The sequence below is a fragment of the Bacillus rossius genome, chromosome 13 (genome assembly GCF_032445375.1).
Source record: "Bacillus rossius redtenbacheri isolate Brsri chromosome 13, Brsri_v3, whole genome shotgun sequence".
NCBI classification, from domain to species: domain Eukaryota; kingdom Metazoa; phylum Arthropoda; class Insecta; order Phasmatodea; family Bacillidae; genus Bacillus; species Bacillus rossius.
This window is the reverse complement of record NC_086340.1, coordinates 19339511-19360899: the sequence shown is the minus strand read 5'-3', so window position 1 is coordinate 19360899 and position 21389 is coordinate 19339511. Positions and strand designations below refer to the sequence as shown.

Sequence of the window (21389 nt, the reverse complement as noted above, 5' to 3'; positions counted from 1 at the left end):
AGAAATATACCTAAAATAAACTCCACCAACCACGAAACACAGATGGTGCTACAAAAATTTTCGCTAAAAATCCATGACCCCACATATTAATAGGGGCATACATATTTCGCAAAAAAAGATTACGAGACTAGCTGCAAGTTAAAACAGTCTAGCATCGCCTGTGTTTCGTGATTGGGTGAAATTCTTCCAGGTACATGTAGATTGTTACTGCACCAATCACAGTAATTCAGCGCGGAAGCAAACGCGTCCTGAGTGGCTCGTTCAAATAAGGCGAAGACTTCTCTCGCAGACGGCCGCCAATCGCAGAGGAAAAAACGCTGGTTAGGGTATACTTTTTTTGCAGTTTAATAGGCGTTCAGATTTATTCGCGAAAAATGCCTGTCCCTACATATTACATTTGCTTATGTCAGGGCCCCCACATGGCCGGTGCTACCGTTGCTATGGCAATGGTGCCCATGGGTCTAGGGGGCCTGCGAAGGAAAGAAAAAAAACTTAAAACAAAAGTAAACAATTTTAAATAAATCATAGAAAACAATTAAACAGTAAGGCTTAAATTTAGTTACCGATAAAATATTACACCAGAGTAATATTATTCGGAGTATGCTGTGCGTACAGAACGTGTCTGAATCTACAACTATGAGTAACAAAACCATCACCAATTGACGCGACGACATGTTGACAGTGCAGGACACTTACACTCATTTATTTGCCATTATTCAAAATAAATTTACGTTGACAATCGAAACACTGACTTGAAACTAGTTTTAATGTGTTTTAAAAATAATTGTGAAAAGGTTAAAAAAAAAATTAAAACAATATGCATAAAGGAAAAAAAAACATTTTTTTACCTGTTAGAAAAAAAGGGGTTGGGGGGGGGGGGCGCATAATGACTTCTAGCAACGGGGCCCACAGAATGATGTGGGGGGTCTGGCTTATGTATAAATTAGATGTATACATTTCATTGGAAGGTCCTGAGAAAGTCTTGAAGAAGGTTCACCGGGTATTTGTAGGCGCTAGTCAAAAAACGAGCCACCCTGAGCTGTCCGATGTAGTGGGTGCCGGCAGCGTTGACGGAGTTTGTGTGACGATGCTTGTGTGCGCGAGGCTGACCCGATATGGAGACGACGGGACATGCGCGTTCAGCCCCCCTCGCCGCCGCGAGGTGCTTGCCCGCCCATCGGGGACCAAGGTGCTGGCGCCGACGTGCCGGGCCAGTGTAACTGGTTCCCCCGGCGGCGGCGGGCCGGCCAGGTGTGTGTAACTCGTCCTTCAACCCCAGCCAACCTTGCCTCTTTTCGCCCGCCGCGCCGGCGCGATGACGCAACCCTCTGTCGGGCGCCGTAATCCCAGACTTGGCGCGCTGGGAGACTTCTCGGCTGCCGCCACCGAGTCCGAGACCGGAAGAATTCGCGAATTCATTTCGCGATAGGCTAAAATACAAATAGTTATACCTCAGTGCCGCCTCTGCTATTGGCTCACAACTCACCTGGATGACTCTGGGCCAATGAGAAACACCTAACCAAAGCTTTATCGAATCACAGGCTGCTACGATGGGACGTCTCACAAGACAGCAGCCAATGAGTGGGTGACATTTGTAGAACTATGGAGTTCATCCTAGAGGTCATTGAACCCGCGAATTTTTCCGGTCCCTATGCGTTGGTGTTTAAGAACAGTCTAGAACGCTACTTTCTGCAGGCTACACTTGAACGTCGCTGGTCATTGGCAAGGGGCAGGCATTTTTTCGCGAAAAAGATCTGAACACTTATTAGACTGCAACAAGGTATACCCGAACCTGTGATTTCGTAATTGGCGGCCGTCTGCGAGAGAAGTCGTTGACTTAATCTGACCGAGCCACTCAGGACGCTTTTGCTTCCGCACTGAATCACTGTGATTGGTGTTGCTACAATCGGTATGTACCTAAGAGAAACTCACTCTATCAGGAAACACAGACGATGCTACAGTGTTTTAACTTTCATCTAGTCTCGAAATCTTTTCGCGAAATCTGCATGACCCTAGTCATTGGTAGATACAGGGAACATTCTAGGATTCATTTCGCGGTAGGCTAACATTCAAACAAGTATTACCTTCGCACCGCTTCTGCGACCGGCCCACATTTTATCTGGGGGAACTGGTAGCCAGTGGGAAAACCCTAAACCAAGAAAGTGTCAACCTAGTTGAGACGCCTCTCGAGTCAGCAGCCAATGAACAGGTGTAATTTTCCCGAGTATGTAAATTACTGTGGAGTCCAGCCTAGAGGTCAATGAACCCACGAATTTTTCCGGTCATAACAACACAAACCACGTGTACAGAGTTCAGGAAATTTTGTCGAATACGACTGGGCCTGTCAGAAGCAGGCGAGTGTCTACATGGGAAGTCAGCCAAGAAGAAAAAACACGGGGGTTTAGTTTACCTACACTGGACTGTGAATTTTAGTCTGTCACCAAATGAATCTGAAATTTCTGGGCCTCTGCACATGTACGTCGTACGCAAAATCTCTGTGTGTGTATATATGTATAAACCACTTTTCCCGCTGTATGTTTTAAATTATTTCCATTTGTTCGTGGATAGCAGGGATATAATTACACACACTCCTCGGTCTAACATACGCCCCTGATTTAAACTACAATTCAAATTAAAGCCTAATAATCTAATTGTGAATAGATTTCGTCCAAGTCGTGAGCACAGTCATGTGCCAAGCCTGATAATTAGACACCGTTAATCTGGAGGACTGAGGGCCAATTAGAGACCCTCACTCATAGAAGTGTCGAATCACAGACCACCCAGTCGAGACGACTCACAAGTCAGCAGCCAATGAGCAGTTGGCATTTGCCCGAGTGTGTAGAGGATATTGGAGTCTATCCTGGAGGTCATTGAACCCGCGAATGTTTCTGGTCTCTACTGATAATGCATTCACTTACGGTATTTTTTGAACTGTGAACACAGATGTAGTGTTCAGGAGCGTGTAAGTTGGCGTCCGTGGCGGACGGTCACGTGGTTTCTTTTTCCCCCGGTACTTTCACCGGAGGTAGCGGCGGACGTTCGTGACCTTTTCGGCCGCAAACAACGGCGCCAGGTCAGTCGGTTCTTATTCTGCGCAGGAGCGAAGTGGCGCGGCTGGAGTAACCTAACCGCTGTCGGAAATTACACTACATTTACAGGACTTTTCGAAACAAGAAATTACATCAAATTTCCAAAGAGTTCTTCGTTACTTCAGATAGCTCTTAGAAACGATGCCAGATTCTGGCTTAAAAATTATATTTTTTAGTTTAAAACAAGGTAATGTGTAGGGACCGGTAAAATTCGCGGGTTCAATGACCTGTAGGATGAACTCCGTAGTTCTACGTACCTACACTCGGTCAAATGCCACCCACGCATTGGCTGCTGTCTTGTGAGACATTCCAGCGTAGCAGCCTGTGATTCGATAAAGCTTCGGTTGGGTGTTTCTCATTGGCCCAGGGTCATCCAGGTGGGTTGTGAACCAATAGCAGAGTCCGCACTGAGGTATAACGATTTGTATTTTAGCCTATCGCGAAATGAATTCGCGAATTTTTCCGGTCTCTAGCTAATGTGTAACATCTCAGTTCTTGGTATATTGCCATTTGGTCGGAGTCATTTCGTAAATGCGACGGATATCAAGGATCAAAAATATGCAACTACCACGGTACTGTCATTATTTATACGTTAAATTTCGTGTATTTGAAACATGAGAACACATGTATTTTTCTCGTTACCGAGGCCAGATGTTACACATTTCTGGCGAGTAAAGACACGCACACATAATAAGCGCTGCCTTGTTGTGACACAACCGTAAACATAACTCGCTGGCCGTATTCAAGAACGTGTCCGAACCGAATCCCAGCAAGGAAACAAATCGGCCACCGTTTCAATAAACGGTGCCCCGCGCGAGGCTAGAGAATGGTTTCATTGCATTCTAGCGGATTTTTTTTCGCAACCCTTGATACAATTGTCACGGCAAAAATACTAGAGGTAGCAGTACCATTGGACAAAAATATAACGGCCTTTTAAATATTCCCAAGTTTATTTTTTTAAAAGTTTCGATTATCTCTTGTTATGACCATCAAAGTGTACAAAATGTATTCCAGGATAGGTTAGCTATCATAAAGTTTCATTTGGCGTACCAGCACGCTGGATAGGTGCCTCTAGCCATGATAGTTTCAGGTTTTCAGTGGTTAGCAAAATTTACTTGAAACACGTTTACATCTTCACATTGATAATTGTTTTAGACATGCCATTAACGACACTGACAAGGAGAATGAATTGTTTACACGATAATACGAAAAGGGTTGTGTGTGTACGTATATGTATATATGTGCAGTTTAAGTGTAGACTGAAGTGAAATGAGTCGTGGCTGTACGGATAACATGGCGTTTGACTCACCCTGGGTGACTTTCAATCAACGAGAAGATAACAATTAGCGTGACCTGACCAAGTGCAATCAGAGAAGAAGGAAAAATGACGAATAAGCCAATGAACACACGAAATCAACTCAAATTATGCACACAATTGGTGGAGTCAAACCTATCACCAGAAAACAATGCGAATTTTGCACGTTCTCTACGGCAATGCGGAAAAGAAAGATTAAACTGTGAAGACAGTTGTGATTTGCGGAAATATTTCTTGTCAGGATTTCCTTAACCTCTGTATTATTATAGTCTCACTGTTGCAGAATCAAAGACGTTGAGCAGTGCATTGAACAGCAGTCTCATTTCTCCGTGTCAAATTTGGGAAAGCACCTCTTTCCGACAATAGCCAATAATAAAACAAATGGTACGAAATAATTAAAACAGTGTGAAGAAATCTAAGAAACCAAAGTTTCCAGGGTGATACAGGTGTCGGTTTTTATTGTGTAAGGAGGCCCATAAATTTCGCGGATTAAGTTCGTATGAGGCTAAAATTCACATTCGTATTCGTTCTATGTCGTACGTACTTGTTCATTAAATATAACAATAGATAAACTGTAGGTAATCTTTATACGCTCTGTTCTTGATAAGGTGAGGTATTTTTGTTAGGTGGTGCAAGAAACTATTAGCCTTCGACAGCTGAATGCTTTTATGATATTAAAAAAAAAGTTATTGTATTGATGGTTGCGAAACGTCCGCTAGAATGCGTTGGAACCATTTTCTAGCCTCGCGCAGAGCACAGTTTATCATAACGGTTACAGATTTGTTTCCTTGCTGGGATTCGGATTAATTTTTACCTGGCATTTCAGAATTCTCAAATTTGTTACGGCTTTGACAGCCAAGAAACATGAAATGAGTTTTTGTGATAGAAATGCAAACCATATCATGAAGTAGCCAGTGGCATTACAGTTAAACCTAAAAAGTTTCAGTTCTGCAATAAATTTAATTCTCCTTATTTGTACAACCCAAAAACGTTAAAAATGTAACTTAGGCAGCTAATTATGCATAAAGTATGCGCGATATATATTTTTAATTTCGTGAAAGTTAAACAATTGAAAAAAGTCTAAAAGTTGATCAGTGATTGATATAAATATATTATCTTTGAAAGATTTGTACAATAGAAGTGCATGACTTGATGTAAGTTTTTGGACATACGCCATTGCTAAGACCTTTTTCTGTTGAAGAAAAACTAAAAAATAAAGAAATAAATAAAAATCATGACCTGAAATGGGAAGCACCCCCTTAACGGTTGTGTCCCAACAAGACAGAGCTTATTCGCTACCTCACCCGAACGTCTTGGGATACCGCCCAAAGGGTGTTGGAAATCACCAAGCTTTAATCGTCTCCAGCCTTTTTGGATTTAATTTTGTTTTCTGAACGACACACCCAATTTCATAGTCGCACATTCAATGAGACTGTACACTTAAATTCTGTGGAAATTATCACTGAAAGAATTTTAGATTTCTAACATACGTATCGATACGTTCCCCAGCGAATACTACATCTATTTCGTCTTTCGCTCATTATATTGTCGCGGGTTGAAATTTTGCAGGGTTGTTGAAATCAAATTTAGGGACTTTACTGACGGGACTCTGGGCTGGCTGCTCTGTTCACTCGTCAGCGCAAGTGGCGTGACCATGTAATTGGGGCACGGGGCCGGCGCGGCGCGCTGCGGGCTTGCAGAATTTTGTTTGTTTGTTTGGCCGCGCGCTGGCGCAGCCACGGGCCGCAGTTACTGGGGCGCGCTTTCGTAACAAGCCGCGCGGTGTGGCCTGCACATTGGGGTAGAGGGGGGGTAGTCTTCCCAGATGTTCTAGTTAGTTGTTTAGTAAATTTGACTTCAATAACGAGCTTTTGTTATGGTAGGCGCGGCAGGGCGCGCGAATTTAAGCGCAAGTGAGTGGTGACTCGGGGCTCACTCAGGCGGAGGCTATGCGTCTCACCTGTGGTCACGAGTTGTTAGTTCGTTCGTGATGTAGGAATTCAGGCTCACTCAGGCGGAAGCTATGGTCGACGCCAGAGGCCACGAGTCGTTTAATTTAAGTTAGGTCATAATGTAGTCGTCAAGCTTTCGGGCGGAGGCTATGGCCCTCGTCAGGGGTCACGCGTCATAGTTTTTAAAATGTAATGTTCGTTCGGGATTTCAAGGGCAGGAGAGGCCCCTACGTTATTTTTTTAAAGTAATCGATCAAGAAAGGCTTTTCGGAAAATGTGAGTATGGACTTATCTTTGTTTTAATTTTAAGTATTAATTATGATTTGAGGTATTCGGAAGGACTAGGGAAGTGTTTAGTGAAGTTCTCTCATTCTCTCTCTTGTAAGGTCGTTCAATCGTTAAGGAAGTAAAGAGATTATTGTTTTAAATTGTAATCCTGCTATTTAAATGTTCTTTAAAATGATGTTGAGTATTTGACTTTAAGAATAAAATAATTTTAATTAAGTATTATGTTATTTTGCAAAATCTCCTTAGTTCAGCTCTCACCAGACATCCTGTACGGGATGACGAACCTATGATCCTAGGTACAGTAAAGTATTTTATGAAGTTAAGACTAGTTGATGCCAAGCGAGTTGTTTCTATGTAAAGAGCTACGATTCTCTCCCCCCTCCGAAAGTGGATCGTGACAGAAATGGTAGAGTTCGCCGGATAGGTTCTATTTCTGGAGAGAGAGAGAGGTAGATTTTTATGTTTATTATTAAGTTAGTTTCAGCTTCTGATAGCAGGTTATTAAGAGTTTACTTGAGGAGAGGATTACGGAATTTTAGTCTATAGTGGAGGAAGTCTTTGAGATTTTTTTTTTGACGTAACAGATGTTTATTTGAGGATACTTGTAAGGATAAAGTTTATAGTGATAAGTTGTTTTAAGTCGTTGAATTTATTGTAGATTTATATCGGGGATTATTACGTGAGGAGAATACGTTATAAGTTAAATGCTTATTAGAGATAATGCAAGTGGTTTAATTTAATTGAAGTTCATTTTAAGATTGTAGGTTAAGAGAATTATAATTTAAAATAAAGTTTTTTGTCGTAAATAGGAATTATTTTCAAGTGAAGTTTGTTTTGTTTTCGTGCGCGTAGGAGACGAGACGTACGAATTAAATCAGTCGAGGGAAGGATAAACGTTAGAAAGGAATTAAAGAGAAAACGAGAGTTTATGTAAAAGAGAGTTATAGAATTTATAGTGATGTTTTGTTTTAATTAGAAAAATGTTGAGAGTTGTTTCAGAACGACACGTCAGTGGACGTGGCAGAATGAACACGTGACGGGGAGGTGCTGAGACCTAGCGGAGAACGGAGGAACCGCAAGCGAGGGTTGGCGCACCTGATGGAATTCGGTGACGTCACGGGCTCATACGGAGACGTGGACAGGCCGTGACCTTGTTTTGATCAGCTGTACGGTAACTTAGCGATAAGAAAATAGACTATTGGTTAAATAAATTTAAATTTAAGTGTGTTTTAGAAGAAGAGTAACTTTCAGTATGTAAGTAATTTAATTTAAGAAGTGTATGATGTATAGGCTAGAAGTGTTTCGTTGTAAGTTGTTTATGTTTTTGTTAGTTAAATTCTACCTCGGTTTTAAAAATATTTTTTTGGGATTTGTAAACATTATTAAGGAGGTACACTATAAAATCGATAAGCATTGAGAAAACTGGGAAGGCTAGATTTTGTGTGTAGAGGGAATTTACTCCAAAAGAACAGAGAGACAAAATTAATGTTTTCATTAGGGCGAGGGACCCTAAGGTGAGGCGTTGTGTCCCTGGGAAGAAAGGGAATTGTAGCGCAGACCATAGGAGATGGGCTGACTACGGAATTAAGGGTCAGGAGAATCCTGAGAGTTGTGAGTAGTTTGGGGCAGGAGTTCCCCATGGTAGTACCGAAGTGGCTATCCTGTATGGGATAGGGTACCATTTCAATGAAGTTTGTTGGTGGGGTTAGAGCCCCCTGTGTAGTGGGCCTATAGCAGATAGGCACTACAGTGAAATTTTTGGTTATTTTGTGAGGTAAATTCCCTGGAGGTTAAGTAAGATTGGATTCAGTTAGGAAGGAGGGAAATGAGAAACATTGCTGTAGAGAGTTAGTGTACTTGCCTAATGTGAAATTGAATGTTACTAAATTAATTTAGGAGAAAGTTTTGTTCGGTAAATAAATAATAATGGAAGATAGCTAGATAATTAATTAATTTTTTTTGAGTAAGGTGTTTTAAGTAATGAAATAAAATAAGGTGAAGTAATTTGAATAATTGGGGAGGAGTTTCTTTAAGAGTTTAGATAATTGTTTTTGAATTTATTGAGATATTCAACCAGTGAAGTTTGAGTATGAGAGATACAGTGAGATTTTAAGGAAATCGGTTGTTTTTAATTAGGACAAATGAGATTTTATGATTAAGAGTCAGTAAGCATAGTTAAAATTTACGACATGATATTTGTTGACAGTTTACAGTTATTAAGGAGAAAACAGAGTAATCTATTTATTTTTATTTTAATGGTTTGAAGATAAGATTATGAATTTTTTTTTGGAAGTTTCTTTGGCATGTTGGAATAATTTTTTTTGATTTTTAGAATTTACAGAGAAAATTTAATTGATTTACATTAGTTTGGAAGTATGGAGGTTTAGTGTTCGATTAGCCCTAACTTGATGGTCGGATCCCAAAAGAATGCCGTAAAACCGATAGCCAATTGAGAGGAATGCGGTAGGCGCTTGTGTAGAGAGGGGTTGTGGGAAAACTCCTTGGGACTGATGGCAGATCAGGGGCCCTAAATAGTGTGTGATGCTGTAAAACCAGTGCAGAGAAAGCCTGGTATGCTTAAATTTTTGGGCACAGGTTATGTAAACCTGGGGTTCCATGGGATTTAGTCATGTTAGCTGCTGTGAGACATTAAGATTTCCAGGCTCCATAGTAAATTCAATGTAAATTTTTGTTTTCTTAAAATAATAAATTTGTTTTTAATTTATTTGAGATATTTGATTTGGAACAGTGAATACAGACCCCGAGGAATAAGAGTTATGCTGTGAGAGGAGAAGGTGGTAGGCCTAAAGGGTACAGGCACCACAGAGGTTATTTGTATTGCATAATTTAAATATAAGGAAACTTGAGAATTTGAAATTTTGTTGTTGGTTTGTACACCCATAAGAAGAGTATAGGCAGAATTTTTATTGTTATGAGATGTCTAATTTAATTGAAAAGAAGAAAGTTTAAAGATGCAAGGTAACATTATTATTGTAATAATTGAAAGAGATTAAGAGGTAGAGAGAAATAGGCAGTTTTTGTTTGTAAGTACTAAAGTTTACATATAGAAATTTAGTAACTAAGAATGAATAATAAGTTAAGTCTAGTGTAAAAGTTTTTTTTAAGTTTGTTAAGTTAAGAGTCACAAGTAAATTTTTTTTTTAGAGAGAATGTCTTTGATAGGAAGTATTAGAAACTTATGGGAATTTTAGGGTAACATAAATAATGTAGGTAATGAATAATAAATAGATGGTAGGTCTTAAGTTAGGATTAACATTTGAAGCAGAATTTAATTAAGAAGAAGGAAAATAAATAGGCCTAATGAAAAGAACAAAAAAGGATTTTATGGTAAAGCATTTTTTTTAAGTAATAAACAATGAATAATAATGTTGTTTCAGGGTAATGTGTACTAATAATACAATTTTTTTTAGGACCAAAGAACAGGAATTATGTAATTTAAATTAACATGTATTTTTGAAACTGTTACAGATTCCTTAAGATGAGCTGAGCAGCAGTCCAGTTTACAAGATGACAAGAGTTCGAGAGACAAGATACAAGATCACTGAAACAAGAGCCAAGACTGAAGATTCAAGAGAAGAGAAAGCTGGCAGCCATGGACTTACAAGTGGAGATTAATAAGGTCATGTAAAGTTTTATTTTTTTTTATGGAAGACAGTAACTGGAGTTTTTTTTTTGTTATAAACATTATTTACAGAACTTTTTAGGTTATAGTAATGTAATGGAACTAGTGAGTTGTGGTAGCTGTCAAAAAGAACTAATACCTTAAGTTTAATTTTTAAAGTTAATTTTCTTAATTTACAGAGGGATTAGTAGTTTTTTTTAAACCTTATTTAGGTTGGAATTTAAAGATAATAGTTTATTATAAATGTGTACGAACAGTTCAAGTTCACAGTACTGATAGGTAGGTCAGATGATCTTATTGATTTTGATGATTTGTTGTTTTGAGTTGATTTTTAAGTGTTGTGAATTAGACAATGAAATAGTTCTGAAAACTTAAATTATTTCAAGCTAAGAAATAGTAAAGTTAATTGTAACTCAAAGGACACCAGAATTTAATTTTTTTTTGAATTAGTAATGTTTGAAAATTTTATACTTTACAAGAAAGGTTATAAACAAACAGATCGGATGGAACAAGGATGCAGTAAATCACAATTTCATTTAGAATTATTGATTTGCTTTTGAGGTTATGAAGGAAAAGTAGCTATAATTTAAAAATTTGAATAAAAATGGTTTTTTTTTATTTGTTTGAAATAGAAAGTTTAAAAGTTAATTAGTCATGATCTAGGTGGGTGATGGGGTGGGAATTGGCCACTCTTTTTCCCTATAACCTCCCTAACATGGCCTTCTATTACAACTAACAGAAATAAAGAAGAAGAAAAATGAAGAATTATTAGTTAGAATGTTTCTTTCATGAAGATACCTGATGAACTTTTACTGTTTGGAAGAATAGAAGCAAGGTTAGTCAGATATTTTTACTCAGAAGAAGAAGAAGATAAAGCAGTTTTATGACTCGACAAGCCAGAGATTGGTGTTTCCCCTCTGCGCTCCTATTGACTACGTTGTTTACTCTCATGGGATAGCTGGTTCGGCACCATGGAGAGAGATTGGTGGGCATTGTGGTTGCCCCCAGAAGAAAAGAAGAGTAGAAGAGGTTATGGGTGGGTCATGTGAACTGACCTTCAACCCAGTTACTTCGTGGGGACTATTTGCTGTATAGAGAAGATCAAGACTCAAGAGGTAGGGAAAATCATTGGAGGTCATGTTTCCCTTCCTTAAGTTTTTCCTATCAAATTATTTGCCTGATTAGATTATGCTAAGGGTGGGATACTTTATGTTAGCAGTTGAATTAATTAATTTTATTTTTTTGTGTGTTTGCATCCTTGCCCATCGATTGCAGTTTAGTAGTTAGTTTTGTATTTGTCAGGCGTGATGGTAATGCCTGTTGATGATGTTTCAGAATTGTAATCTGTTCGTGATGAGGATGGCACAACTCCGAAGCAGATGTGGGGAGAAGTTGTGAGCTGCCCTGGAAGCCAGTCCAGTAGCTGTTGGAGTTGAGTGGTGTTTGCTGATGGCCAGCCCAGGGAGCTACTCTTCTCGACAACACTGACTTCGAGGAGTTGCACCAACCTTCACGAGATAAGAGTTTAATTAATTGAAACACTGTAAGGACACTTAATTTTTTTTGAAGAACGAAAGAAGTATGGTAATAAACGGAAACCGAAAAAAAAAAAAATAATAATAATTATCAAGAATTTGCACATTGTTTAACGAATACTGAGAAACTAAGAACAGTAATTTAATTTGTAAAGAGAGCTTCACTAACAGAACAATTTTTTTTGAATTGAGAACTCGAGCCTCTGAAGGTTCCTGTGAGAACAAACCAGATAAAAGTTTTACATTTAATTTTATGAATACTTGTTGTTTTAAAATAAATCTTATGCAGAATCTAGATGTATGTTCAGACAGCAAGGAACTAAGAAAATTATTATTTTTGTGAAATGAGGAATTTATAGTTATGGTTTAATGGAAAAAGACAATTTGTAATTTTGAGGTAGCTCGATGGGGCTCGAGCTCTGTGAGGGGAGGGTTATGTCGCGGGTTGAAATTTTGCAGGGTTGTTGAAATCAAATTTAGGGACTTTACTGACGGGACTCTGGGCTGGCTGCTCTGTTCACTCGTCAGCGCAAGTGGCGTGACCATGTAATTGGGGCACGGGGCCGGCGCGGCGCGCTGCGGGCTTGCAGAATTTTGTTTGTTTGTTTGGCCGCGCGCTGGCGCAGCCACGGGCCGCAGTTACTGGGGCGCGCTTTCGTAACAAGCCGCGCGGTGTGGCCTGCACATTGGGGTAGAGGGGGGGTAGTCTTCCCAGATGTTCTAGTTAGTTGTTTAGTAAATTTGACTTCAATAACGAGCTTTTGTTATGGTAGGCGCGGCAGGGCGCGCGAATTTAAGCGCAAGTGAGTGGTGACTCGGGGCTCACTCAGGCGGAGGCTATGCGTCTCACCTGTGGTCACGAGTTGTTAGTTCGTTCGTGATGTAGGAATTCAGGCTCACTCAGGCGGAAGCTATGGTCGACGCCAGAGGCCACGAGTCGTTTAATTTAAGTTAGGTCATAATGTAGTCGTCAAGCTTTCGGGCGGAGGCTATGGCCCTCGTCAGGGGTCACGCGTCATAGTTTTTAAAATGTAATGTTCGTTCGGGATTTCAAGGGCAGGAGAGGCCCCTACGTTATTTTTTTAAAGTAATCGATCAAGAAAGGCTTTTCGGAAAATGTGAGTATGGACTTATCTTTGTTTTAATTTTAAGTATTAATTATGATTTGAGGTATTCGGAAGGACTAGGGAAGTGTTTAGTGAAGTTCTCTCATTCTCTCTCTTGTAAGGTCGTTCAATCGTTAAGGAAGTAAAGAGATTATTGTTTTAAATTGTAATCCTGCTATTTAAATGTTCTTTAAAATGATGTTGAGTATTTGACTTTAAGAATAAAATAATTTTAATTAAGTATTATGTTATTTTGCAAAATCTCCTTAGTTCAGCTCTCACCAGACATCCTGTACGGGATGACGAACCTATGATCCTAGGTACAGTAAAGTATTTTATGAAGTTAAGACTAGTTGATGCCAAGCGAGTTGTTTCTATGTAAAGAGCTACGATTCTCTCCCCCCTCCGAAAGTGGATCGTGACAATATTGTAACAAATGATCCTGTGATGTAAAATAGTTGTAAATACATTTTATTTAAAAGTCCAGATTTGTTATTTTTTTTTCTTCGTTACTATATTATTTGAGAGTTTTTCCTGTAAATTTACTACGGCAAATCTCCTGCATACTCTTTCGTCTCAAATTTTTCTCAGCATATATATTATTAGAGGCCGGAAAAATTCGCTGGTTCAATGACCTCCTGGATAGACTCCAATATCCTCAACACACTCGTTCAAATGCCAACTGTTCATTGGCTGCTGACTTGTGAGTCGTCTCGACTGGGTGGCATGTGATTCGACACTTCTATGAGTGAGGGTCTCTAATTGGCCCTCAGTCCTCCAGATTAACAGTGAACCAATGGCAGAAATAGCACTAAGGTATAATTATTTGAATTTTAGCATAGTACGTAATGAACCCGCGAATTTTTCAGGTCTCTATATATTATCTTATAGCGCTGAAAACGTCACGTGGTCCTCATGATCACTTGCACGAGCCGTTTAAAGGAGGATTAGGCCTCGACATCTTGCAGTTCCAAATTTTTTGACACTCCTTGCCTTAAGGCTTTTCCGTGCTAAACGTTTTGGTTTGACATGGCGTAGGAAATAGCTTTGGCTACTTGTTGAAGTCAACACCCGTGAACTGATGCTATTATCATGGCAGTTGTGGTCGCCCGCGTGAAATAAGTAGAGACAGGAAAAATTCGCGAATTCATTTCGCGATGCGATGGGCTAAAATACAAATAGTTATACCTCAGTGCTGCCTCTGCTATTGGCTCACAACTCACCTGGATGACTCTGGGCCAATGAGAAACGCCCGACCAAAGCTTTATCGAATCACAGGCTGCTACGTTGGGACGTCTCACAAGACAGCAGCCAGAAGGTTTGGGAGATATGATTTATGCCTTGACATGCCGAGAAAAATTGGGATAAGTAGTTCGAAATTAGAACTATAGAAAAATCATGGAAAATTCAAAAAGGCGGAGGTTACGCCTCCTTAAAGCTCGGGAATTGACGTTCAGTAAAATATCTCGTGGAGGGAATCGTGACCCCAAGTCCGATGTCTTACCGAGCACTGCACCGCGGATGACGTCAGCGGGCGCAGAGATTACAGAAATACCCCGTGACGTTGCGTAACGTTCACGCGCATTCCTGTGGTCCCCCGCTTTCCGCGCCTGTCCGCGCTCCGCTGCAGGCGCTAGCGTCGTGAAGCACGGCTGCCAACACTGCAGATTATTCCGAACTGTAGCCCGTCTCATCCTTACATTCCAGTGTGGGATTGACTGTCTCTTTTCAGTGCATGATATCTGCTATTAAATCTTGCCTTGTTATGACGCGCTCTGTTGCCACATCTACACCAGAGAGCACAAACTATTCAAACTCAACTTTGTAACGCAAGGAAATATTTGTTAAAAATGTATCTGCAATATTGTATTTTGTAAAGGAAAATTTGGAACGAGAATTTTGGAAATACATTTTTCTTGATACAACAAAATAAAGTCATTGTTTAATATTATCAAAATTTATATTTATACGCCAATTTTCGTAAGCGCGACAAAAATAATCAGGATGGTTTCCAAAAACATGTGTTGTAAAAATTTACAGTAGTTTTCTTATAGTATTACAAATAATTTTTGACAAATTGGTTTCCAAATGTTTTCTGTGCAGCGAGTGCGAACACTATTGTGCTATGACTGAAGAAGATGCCGCATCAGATAGCTACATATCTAAAATGGGAGTGTGACTCCGTGGAAGAGCCTCGTGTTACGCCACCCGGGCTGATGTAATCGCGCCGTGTTGAGCTCCTTGTCACGTCAGGTACACTCATCGGCGCTGTTAGCGGCACTTCACGGCTCTGCGACGGTCGTGCCGATCACGGTGCGTGCCGCAGATAACTCATTGGCTGAGGGGGGGGGGGGGGCGGGGGGAGCCACGTTGCCAACGGAACTATGACCAACTAAAGATTGTTCCCGCAGTGCAGCACAATGTGACGTCTCCCGCGGGCAATTTGTCGTTTTGACGAAGCTACATACAAGAAAACTCAAATCTTCGCCTTAAAAAAAAAGGCTAGTCTCTAACGAAGTATTGTGTTTCGAAAGATCGCGACTGCCATCACAAGATGTGCTGCAGTATAGCACCTTGTAAACGAAAGCTGCGGCAGACAAGACAAAACGCATCCCAAGATGCCCCGTAGTATAGCACAGTGTATAGAAAACTACGGCATGAAGGGCAGGCGGAACACCTGCCATCACAAGAAGTCCCGCAGTGTAGCACAGTGTATAGAAAACTACGGCATGAAGGGCAGGCAGAACACCTGCCATCACAAGGTGTCCTGCAGTGTAGCACAGTGTATAGAAAACTACGGCATGAAGGGCAGGCAAAACACCTGCCACCACAAGGTGACCCGCAGTGTAGCACAGTGTATAGAAAACTACGGCATGAAGGGCAGGCAGAACACCTGCCATCACAAGGTGTCCCTCAGTGTACCACAGTGTATAGAAAATTACGGCATGAAGGGCAGGCAGAACACCTGCCATCACAAGGTGTCCCGCAGTGTAGCACAGTGTATAGAAAACTACGGCATGAAGGGCAGGCAAAACACCTGCCACCACAAGGTGACCCGCAGTGTAGCACAGTGTATAGAAAACTACGGCATGAAGGGCAGGCAGAACACCTGCCATCACAAGGTGTCCCTCAGTGTACCACAGTGTATAGAAAATTACGGCATGAAGGGCAGGCAGAACACCTGCCATCACAAGGTGTCCCGCAGTGTAGCACAGTGTATAGAAAATTACGGCATGAAGGGCAGGCAGAACACCTGCCGTCACAAGGTGTCCCGCAGTGTAGCACAGTGTATAGAAAATTACGGCATGAAGGGCAGGCAGAACACCTGCCGTCACAAGGTGTCCCGCAGTGTAGCACAGTGTATAGAAAATTACGGCATGAAGGGCAGGCAGAACACTTGCCATCACAAGGTGTCCCGCAGTGTAGCACAGTGTATAGAAAATTACGGCATGAAGGGCAGGCAGAACACCTGCCATCACAAGGTGTCCCGCAGTGTAGCACAGTGTATAGAAAATTACGGCATGAAGGGCAGGCAGAACACCTGCCATCACAAGGTGTCCCGCAGTGTAGCACAGTGTATAGAAAATTACGGCATGAAGGGCAGGCAGAACACCTGCCATCACAAGGTGTCCCGCAGTGTAGCACAGTGTATAGAAAACTACGGCATGAAGGGCAGGCGGAACACCTGCCGTCACAAGGTGTCCCGCAGTGTAGCACCTTATCTTGGACAGCTGCGTTATGCGGGCGGACAGCAGGACCTGCCGACCCAAGGTGTCCCACAGTGTACCATCACGCACGACTCCCCCAGGCAGTTCGCTGCTGGTAGCTAGCTGCAGCGTGACGCGAGGGCTGACAAGAGGGGAGGGTGCCAACCCCTCGCTGTCCCTGTGTCTACCCCAACACGATCGATACGGACTGCGCTTCCTAACACACTTCGCTCGTGTACTTGGATGCTGGCAGTGAGAGTGGCTTGGGGCACTGAGTGGAAACCCAGTGACGTGGCGCCCAGCGTCTAGACACTGCAGCCGCAGAAGAGGCTGCGAAGATATACTATAGTCTGTCCCACTCTTAGATTGCAGTATGGAGCAAAGGGCACCCACTGTTACCAGTTTGATACTACCCGGGCCTGTTAACATTAACATTATTACTTCCAATACAGAAATTCCTTAAAATAATGTCCCAGTTTCAAAGGTATAAGTTTAATTTAGACTTATTTACAACAAAAATAATACATAAAACTGAAGCTTAACTAACCTAGTTTTTCTTACAAATGTTTAATATGTGCACCTTTAGTTATATGGCACACATCCAACCTAAAGTTTAATTCTTCCCACACTTTGGTTAGGAAGTCCGGAGTAATGGACTTTTGTATTGTGTCTAAACTCTGGAAAATCATTGGGTAGCGGCGGAACCTAGACACAATCTTTTATAAAGCCCCAAAAGGAAAAAAAAAAATCGCATGGCTTTATGTCAGGTGAACCTGGAGGCCAGCGAAAAAAGAGTTCTGTCGTCTCGAACATTGGCGGGTGTTTTGGCTTCACGGGGGATCACAATAGAACCACAAAACAAAACTCACGTTGAACTGAAATTACAGATTCATTCTTAGCACATTGCAGAACACAAAATGCTTTACGTTCAGGAGTCGCAATTTTGAGTAGGTGGGCGCTGCAAGCGAGAGAACAACCGCATGCTGTTCTGAGTTACTCTTTAATTGTGATCTTGAACCAAAACTCTACAACGCTTGCAGTAGATAGTTTCAAAATTTATAACTTGGACACTCTATGTATATACTGTACTATCGATATAAATGATATGTTTTAATATAATTTAAATTTTTCAAATTTGTTGAATTTTTAAGACTGAAAATAGTGCCTTTTGATAGAAAAAGAATCTAACCGTTAAAGTTGTTTGTAAACCTTTCCCTTAATAGCTTTCCAGTATTAACTGGTTACATTAATAACCACGATAAAACAAAAATAAGTCCAATTATTGATTACGTATTCTATTAGGTATATTTTCCATGAAGTTGCCCGGCTTTTGGATTACAGCCGCGTCGAAGGCGATGGTATTATTGACGTTTCGGTCGACTTTGCAGTTTCCATCATCAGGGAGCAGTTACCTGTTGTTGGCGACTGCAACGCCAATGCGGCTACAACCCAGAAGGCAAAGCAACTCCAGACAATGGTCGCAAAGCTATTATCATATTTTCTATGTTTATATAAATGTATATGTGTATATATATATATAGATATATATATATATTAGAATTAAATATGGATTTAAAAAATAATATGCACCAATTTTATAAAAATGCGCCAATTTTATAAAAAAAACCACTTAGTAGGCCTATCATCTCGAAAAAACTTCATAGCCATGTTTTGTACAAATTTACAATATCTTTCTTGTAGTATTACAAACTATTTCTTAGCAACGTGTTTGCGAAATAATCTTCGTAATGGTAGAGAACATTTTTTTCTGTGAAGAAAAATTTTTAACAGATGATGCTTTTATACATAGTTTTGGCTATCTGATGTACATCAAGATTTTTTTAAACGTGAAGTTTTTAAATAATACTTATGAATGGCAGATCATTTCAATATGTGCTACTGTTTATGATTGTGTTTTAATACGTGTTCAAAGAGAAGGCTTAATAATTTTTCACATTTAATGGCCACAAATTGAACCTTTATATTCTTTATTTTAAGCTGGTTTATGAGTTTCATTAAAGGGCGGTCATTGGCCTCTCCCTGACCACGCCCTTGCAGCTGGACGTCCCTGGTTATTGGATTACAGGTTATTTGTTTTGACACGCCCCGAATGAATAGCAGCCAATCACGAACACCCAGGTAAACATCTGACTGTAATCACGTGCGACCCGTGGAGAACGTGAAAAGGTGGCAGTAGACAATGAACACGTTTCATCGACTTGGTTTTGGCACACGTTTGTGAACCCCGTAGTCATCAGTGCACAGACCGGTTTGATGGGTTTCTCGCCGTCTGTTTTTCCACAGGTCTGGGATACATAGAAATATCAGGGACTTTGAAAGTTTTAATTGAACAATCTGGGGATATCAGACATTTTTTTTGAAAGGTCAAGGAAAACTATCACTTAGGTTGTCCATATCAATCTGGATTATAACATTAGCTAATATATTTTTTTTAACTCTAAGGGTTTAGTTTTAATTGGCTACGCATATTAGAATTGTCAGTGACTGAAATAAGCCTAAAAATCCTATCTGCTAAGTATGAATAATCTTTACTCAGTTTTTACATTTTTTTGGCTTAAAAACTATTGAATTGAATAGATACTGATGTGCACTTTTGGTTGGAATATGGTTAGCTTTGAAAAATTAATTGCAATTTTTGAGGGAAACTTGGCAGAGTCAGGGAATTTTGATCCTGACCAATATACACCATATTATTGTCTTTGAAAATCGGGCCCCGTACGTCCCGAGAGTATTGCGCGACACTAGGGTGCTTGTAGGTTGTATACTGCCCGTATTTTGGCCTATATGTATGCAATAAGCAGACAACTTTATAATACACAGAAAGTTTTCTATAAAACACAGTTTTAACGTATACATTTATCAACTCTTGTTTCAGTCATGATTTTGCAAATGCAAGTGGACCCCCTTAGTGAGGGGATTCTTGATTCCAGGGGCCCTGCCCCCTCAGGAGCGGCTTATTATAACTCCAGGGGGGGGGGGGGGGCCGGTTTGAAACCAATATTATGCCTTTCTGTTCCTGTCTCTCCTCCTTAAACATGCGGCCATAGATCCTTCCAAATATTCTGCTTGGACGGCATTGGGATGCGCGCGAATAACATTAAGAACAGGTTGGTCCTTGTCTGTACAAATTGGGTTTATAAATTTTGGTTTTTACTATAACTTTAATTGATCGTCTTTGTTTTTTCTTCAGCTAAACGAAATCAATAAAAGTAATCTAAGTCGCTTTCCCGCCTCTTCCCTGGTTAACGTATTGTTGCCGGAAAATAATTAAAAATGATAATGAAGTTTTTGCTTTTATGTTTTTGTTTCAAATGATTGAAATACGGGACATATTAAATTTGCCAGTTCTCCGTGTTCTTTATATAAAAAGTCTTCCTTTATTTCTGTTGGTAAGATAAAAAACTAAATTCTATATCCACCTATCGGACACATCACTTTTTAAAAAGCATTCTGTATTAGATATATAAGCATAGAAGCCTGCGACATGACAAAGAGGAGAGGGTATGGTAGTATATGAATTATTCTATTAAATACCTACCCATTTTCATGCTGTGGAAAGTGACATTTCATATCTTAATCAGGGTTCCTATGCCTTCTTAATATTCTTAATATCCTAAGAAAGTCCTCAAGGTCTTTAAAGTCCTTAAATTTGACTAATAAGCATTAAAAACTCAAATAAAGATTGATCGTGTAAATAAGGGATAAACACAAGTATTTAATGTTATTTTGTTTCCGACTTGTACAACAAAAACCGCTGGCGAATTTCAGGCCACATTATTAGATTTCATTCACACACACACACGCACACACATATATATATAAATTTTTAATACGTTTTCAACATGTTATAAATTAGATGTAAATAGTGATAAACTCAATTTTTAGGGCAATAATTTTCAGATAGACACTATGCTTGGGTAAGATACGTGTGCCAGAGATAATTCAGGACAATAGGGGCTTATCTGTAAGATTTGAACCAACCAAATAATTTATTTGTGCATACAATATTTAAAATGTTATATTCTTGAGATATTTTGTGATATTACAAATAGATTCCTGCCTATGATAGTGGCGGGAAGACGATGAAGTAAGGGCAGGGGCGTAGCCAGGGGGGGGGGGGGGGGTTGGGGTTCAAACCGCCCCTTAGCACCAAATCTTTAATTAATTTCTTATTCATCACTCAAACAAATTTCATATTAAAATTAATAAAATTTTTACCATTACAATATTTAAATTTAAGTGCCGAAAACTGCTAAAATAGCACTATTTTACACATTAAAATCCAAATATTCCCGGGGGAGGACCCCCCGACCCCCCCGCTTTAATACGGGGGGGGGGGGGCATGCTTTTTAACACCCCCCATACACAAATCCTGGCTACGCCACTGAGTAAGGGTCCTTAAAAACTCTTTAATTTTTGATTGCACGAGAGGGTACGGACCATGTAGATGCCAGCCTGTCTGAATTATACTTGGGAATTTTCCTACCAGGAAGAGTGGCAACACTGGGTTCAACGCACAAACGCGTGCCGAGAGCGTGGCCGTCAGAACGTTGTTCTGCGCATGCGCCGTGTTATCTACCAGGTTGTCCTTGTCTCCCACAGCTGAGCTGGGTAATGTGATTAGAACATGGCTGACTGGCTTCCAGGGCGGCCAAGGTCGCGAACTCTTCGATCAGATCTAAGTGTTGAATATATATATATATTTTTTTAAAGGGGAGTTCCTTACCAGTGAA

General features: G+C 40.3%; 2 protein-coding genes across 3 annotated transcripts in view; both read left to right on the top strand.

Moving 5' to 3' along the window:
* Nucleotides 1-21389, top strand: part of LOC134538314 (transcription factor kayak) — a 108877-nt gene that overhangs the window by 3029 nt on the left and 84459 nt on the right. The gene's annotated exons all lie outside the window — the stretch shown is intronic.
* Nucleotides 907-20722, top strand: LOC134538313 (repetin-like). Of its 2 annotated transcripts, none has more exons than XM_063379509.1 (2): nt 907-7898; nt 10134-20722. In XM_063379509.1, the coding sequence occupies exon 2, from the start codon at nt 15547-15549 to the stop codon at nt 16756-16758; it is 1212 nt and encodes a 403-aa protein (XP_063235579.1). In that variant the 5' UTR covers nt 907-7898; nt 10134-15546; the 3' UTR covers nt 16759-20722. The 2 variants fall into 2 exon arrangements, with proteins under 2 accessions (XP_063235579.1, XP_063235581.1); XM_063379511.1 differs by lacking the exon at nt 907-7898 and having other exon boundaries at nt 15349-16050; nt 16123-20722.

Excerpts from the sequence above, each read along its gene's own strand:
- LOC134538313 (XM_063379509.1), top strand. The coding sequence starts at position 15,547 with ATGCCCCGTAGTATAGCACAGTGTATAGAAAACTACGGCATGAAGGGC.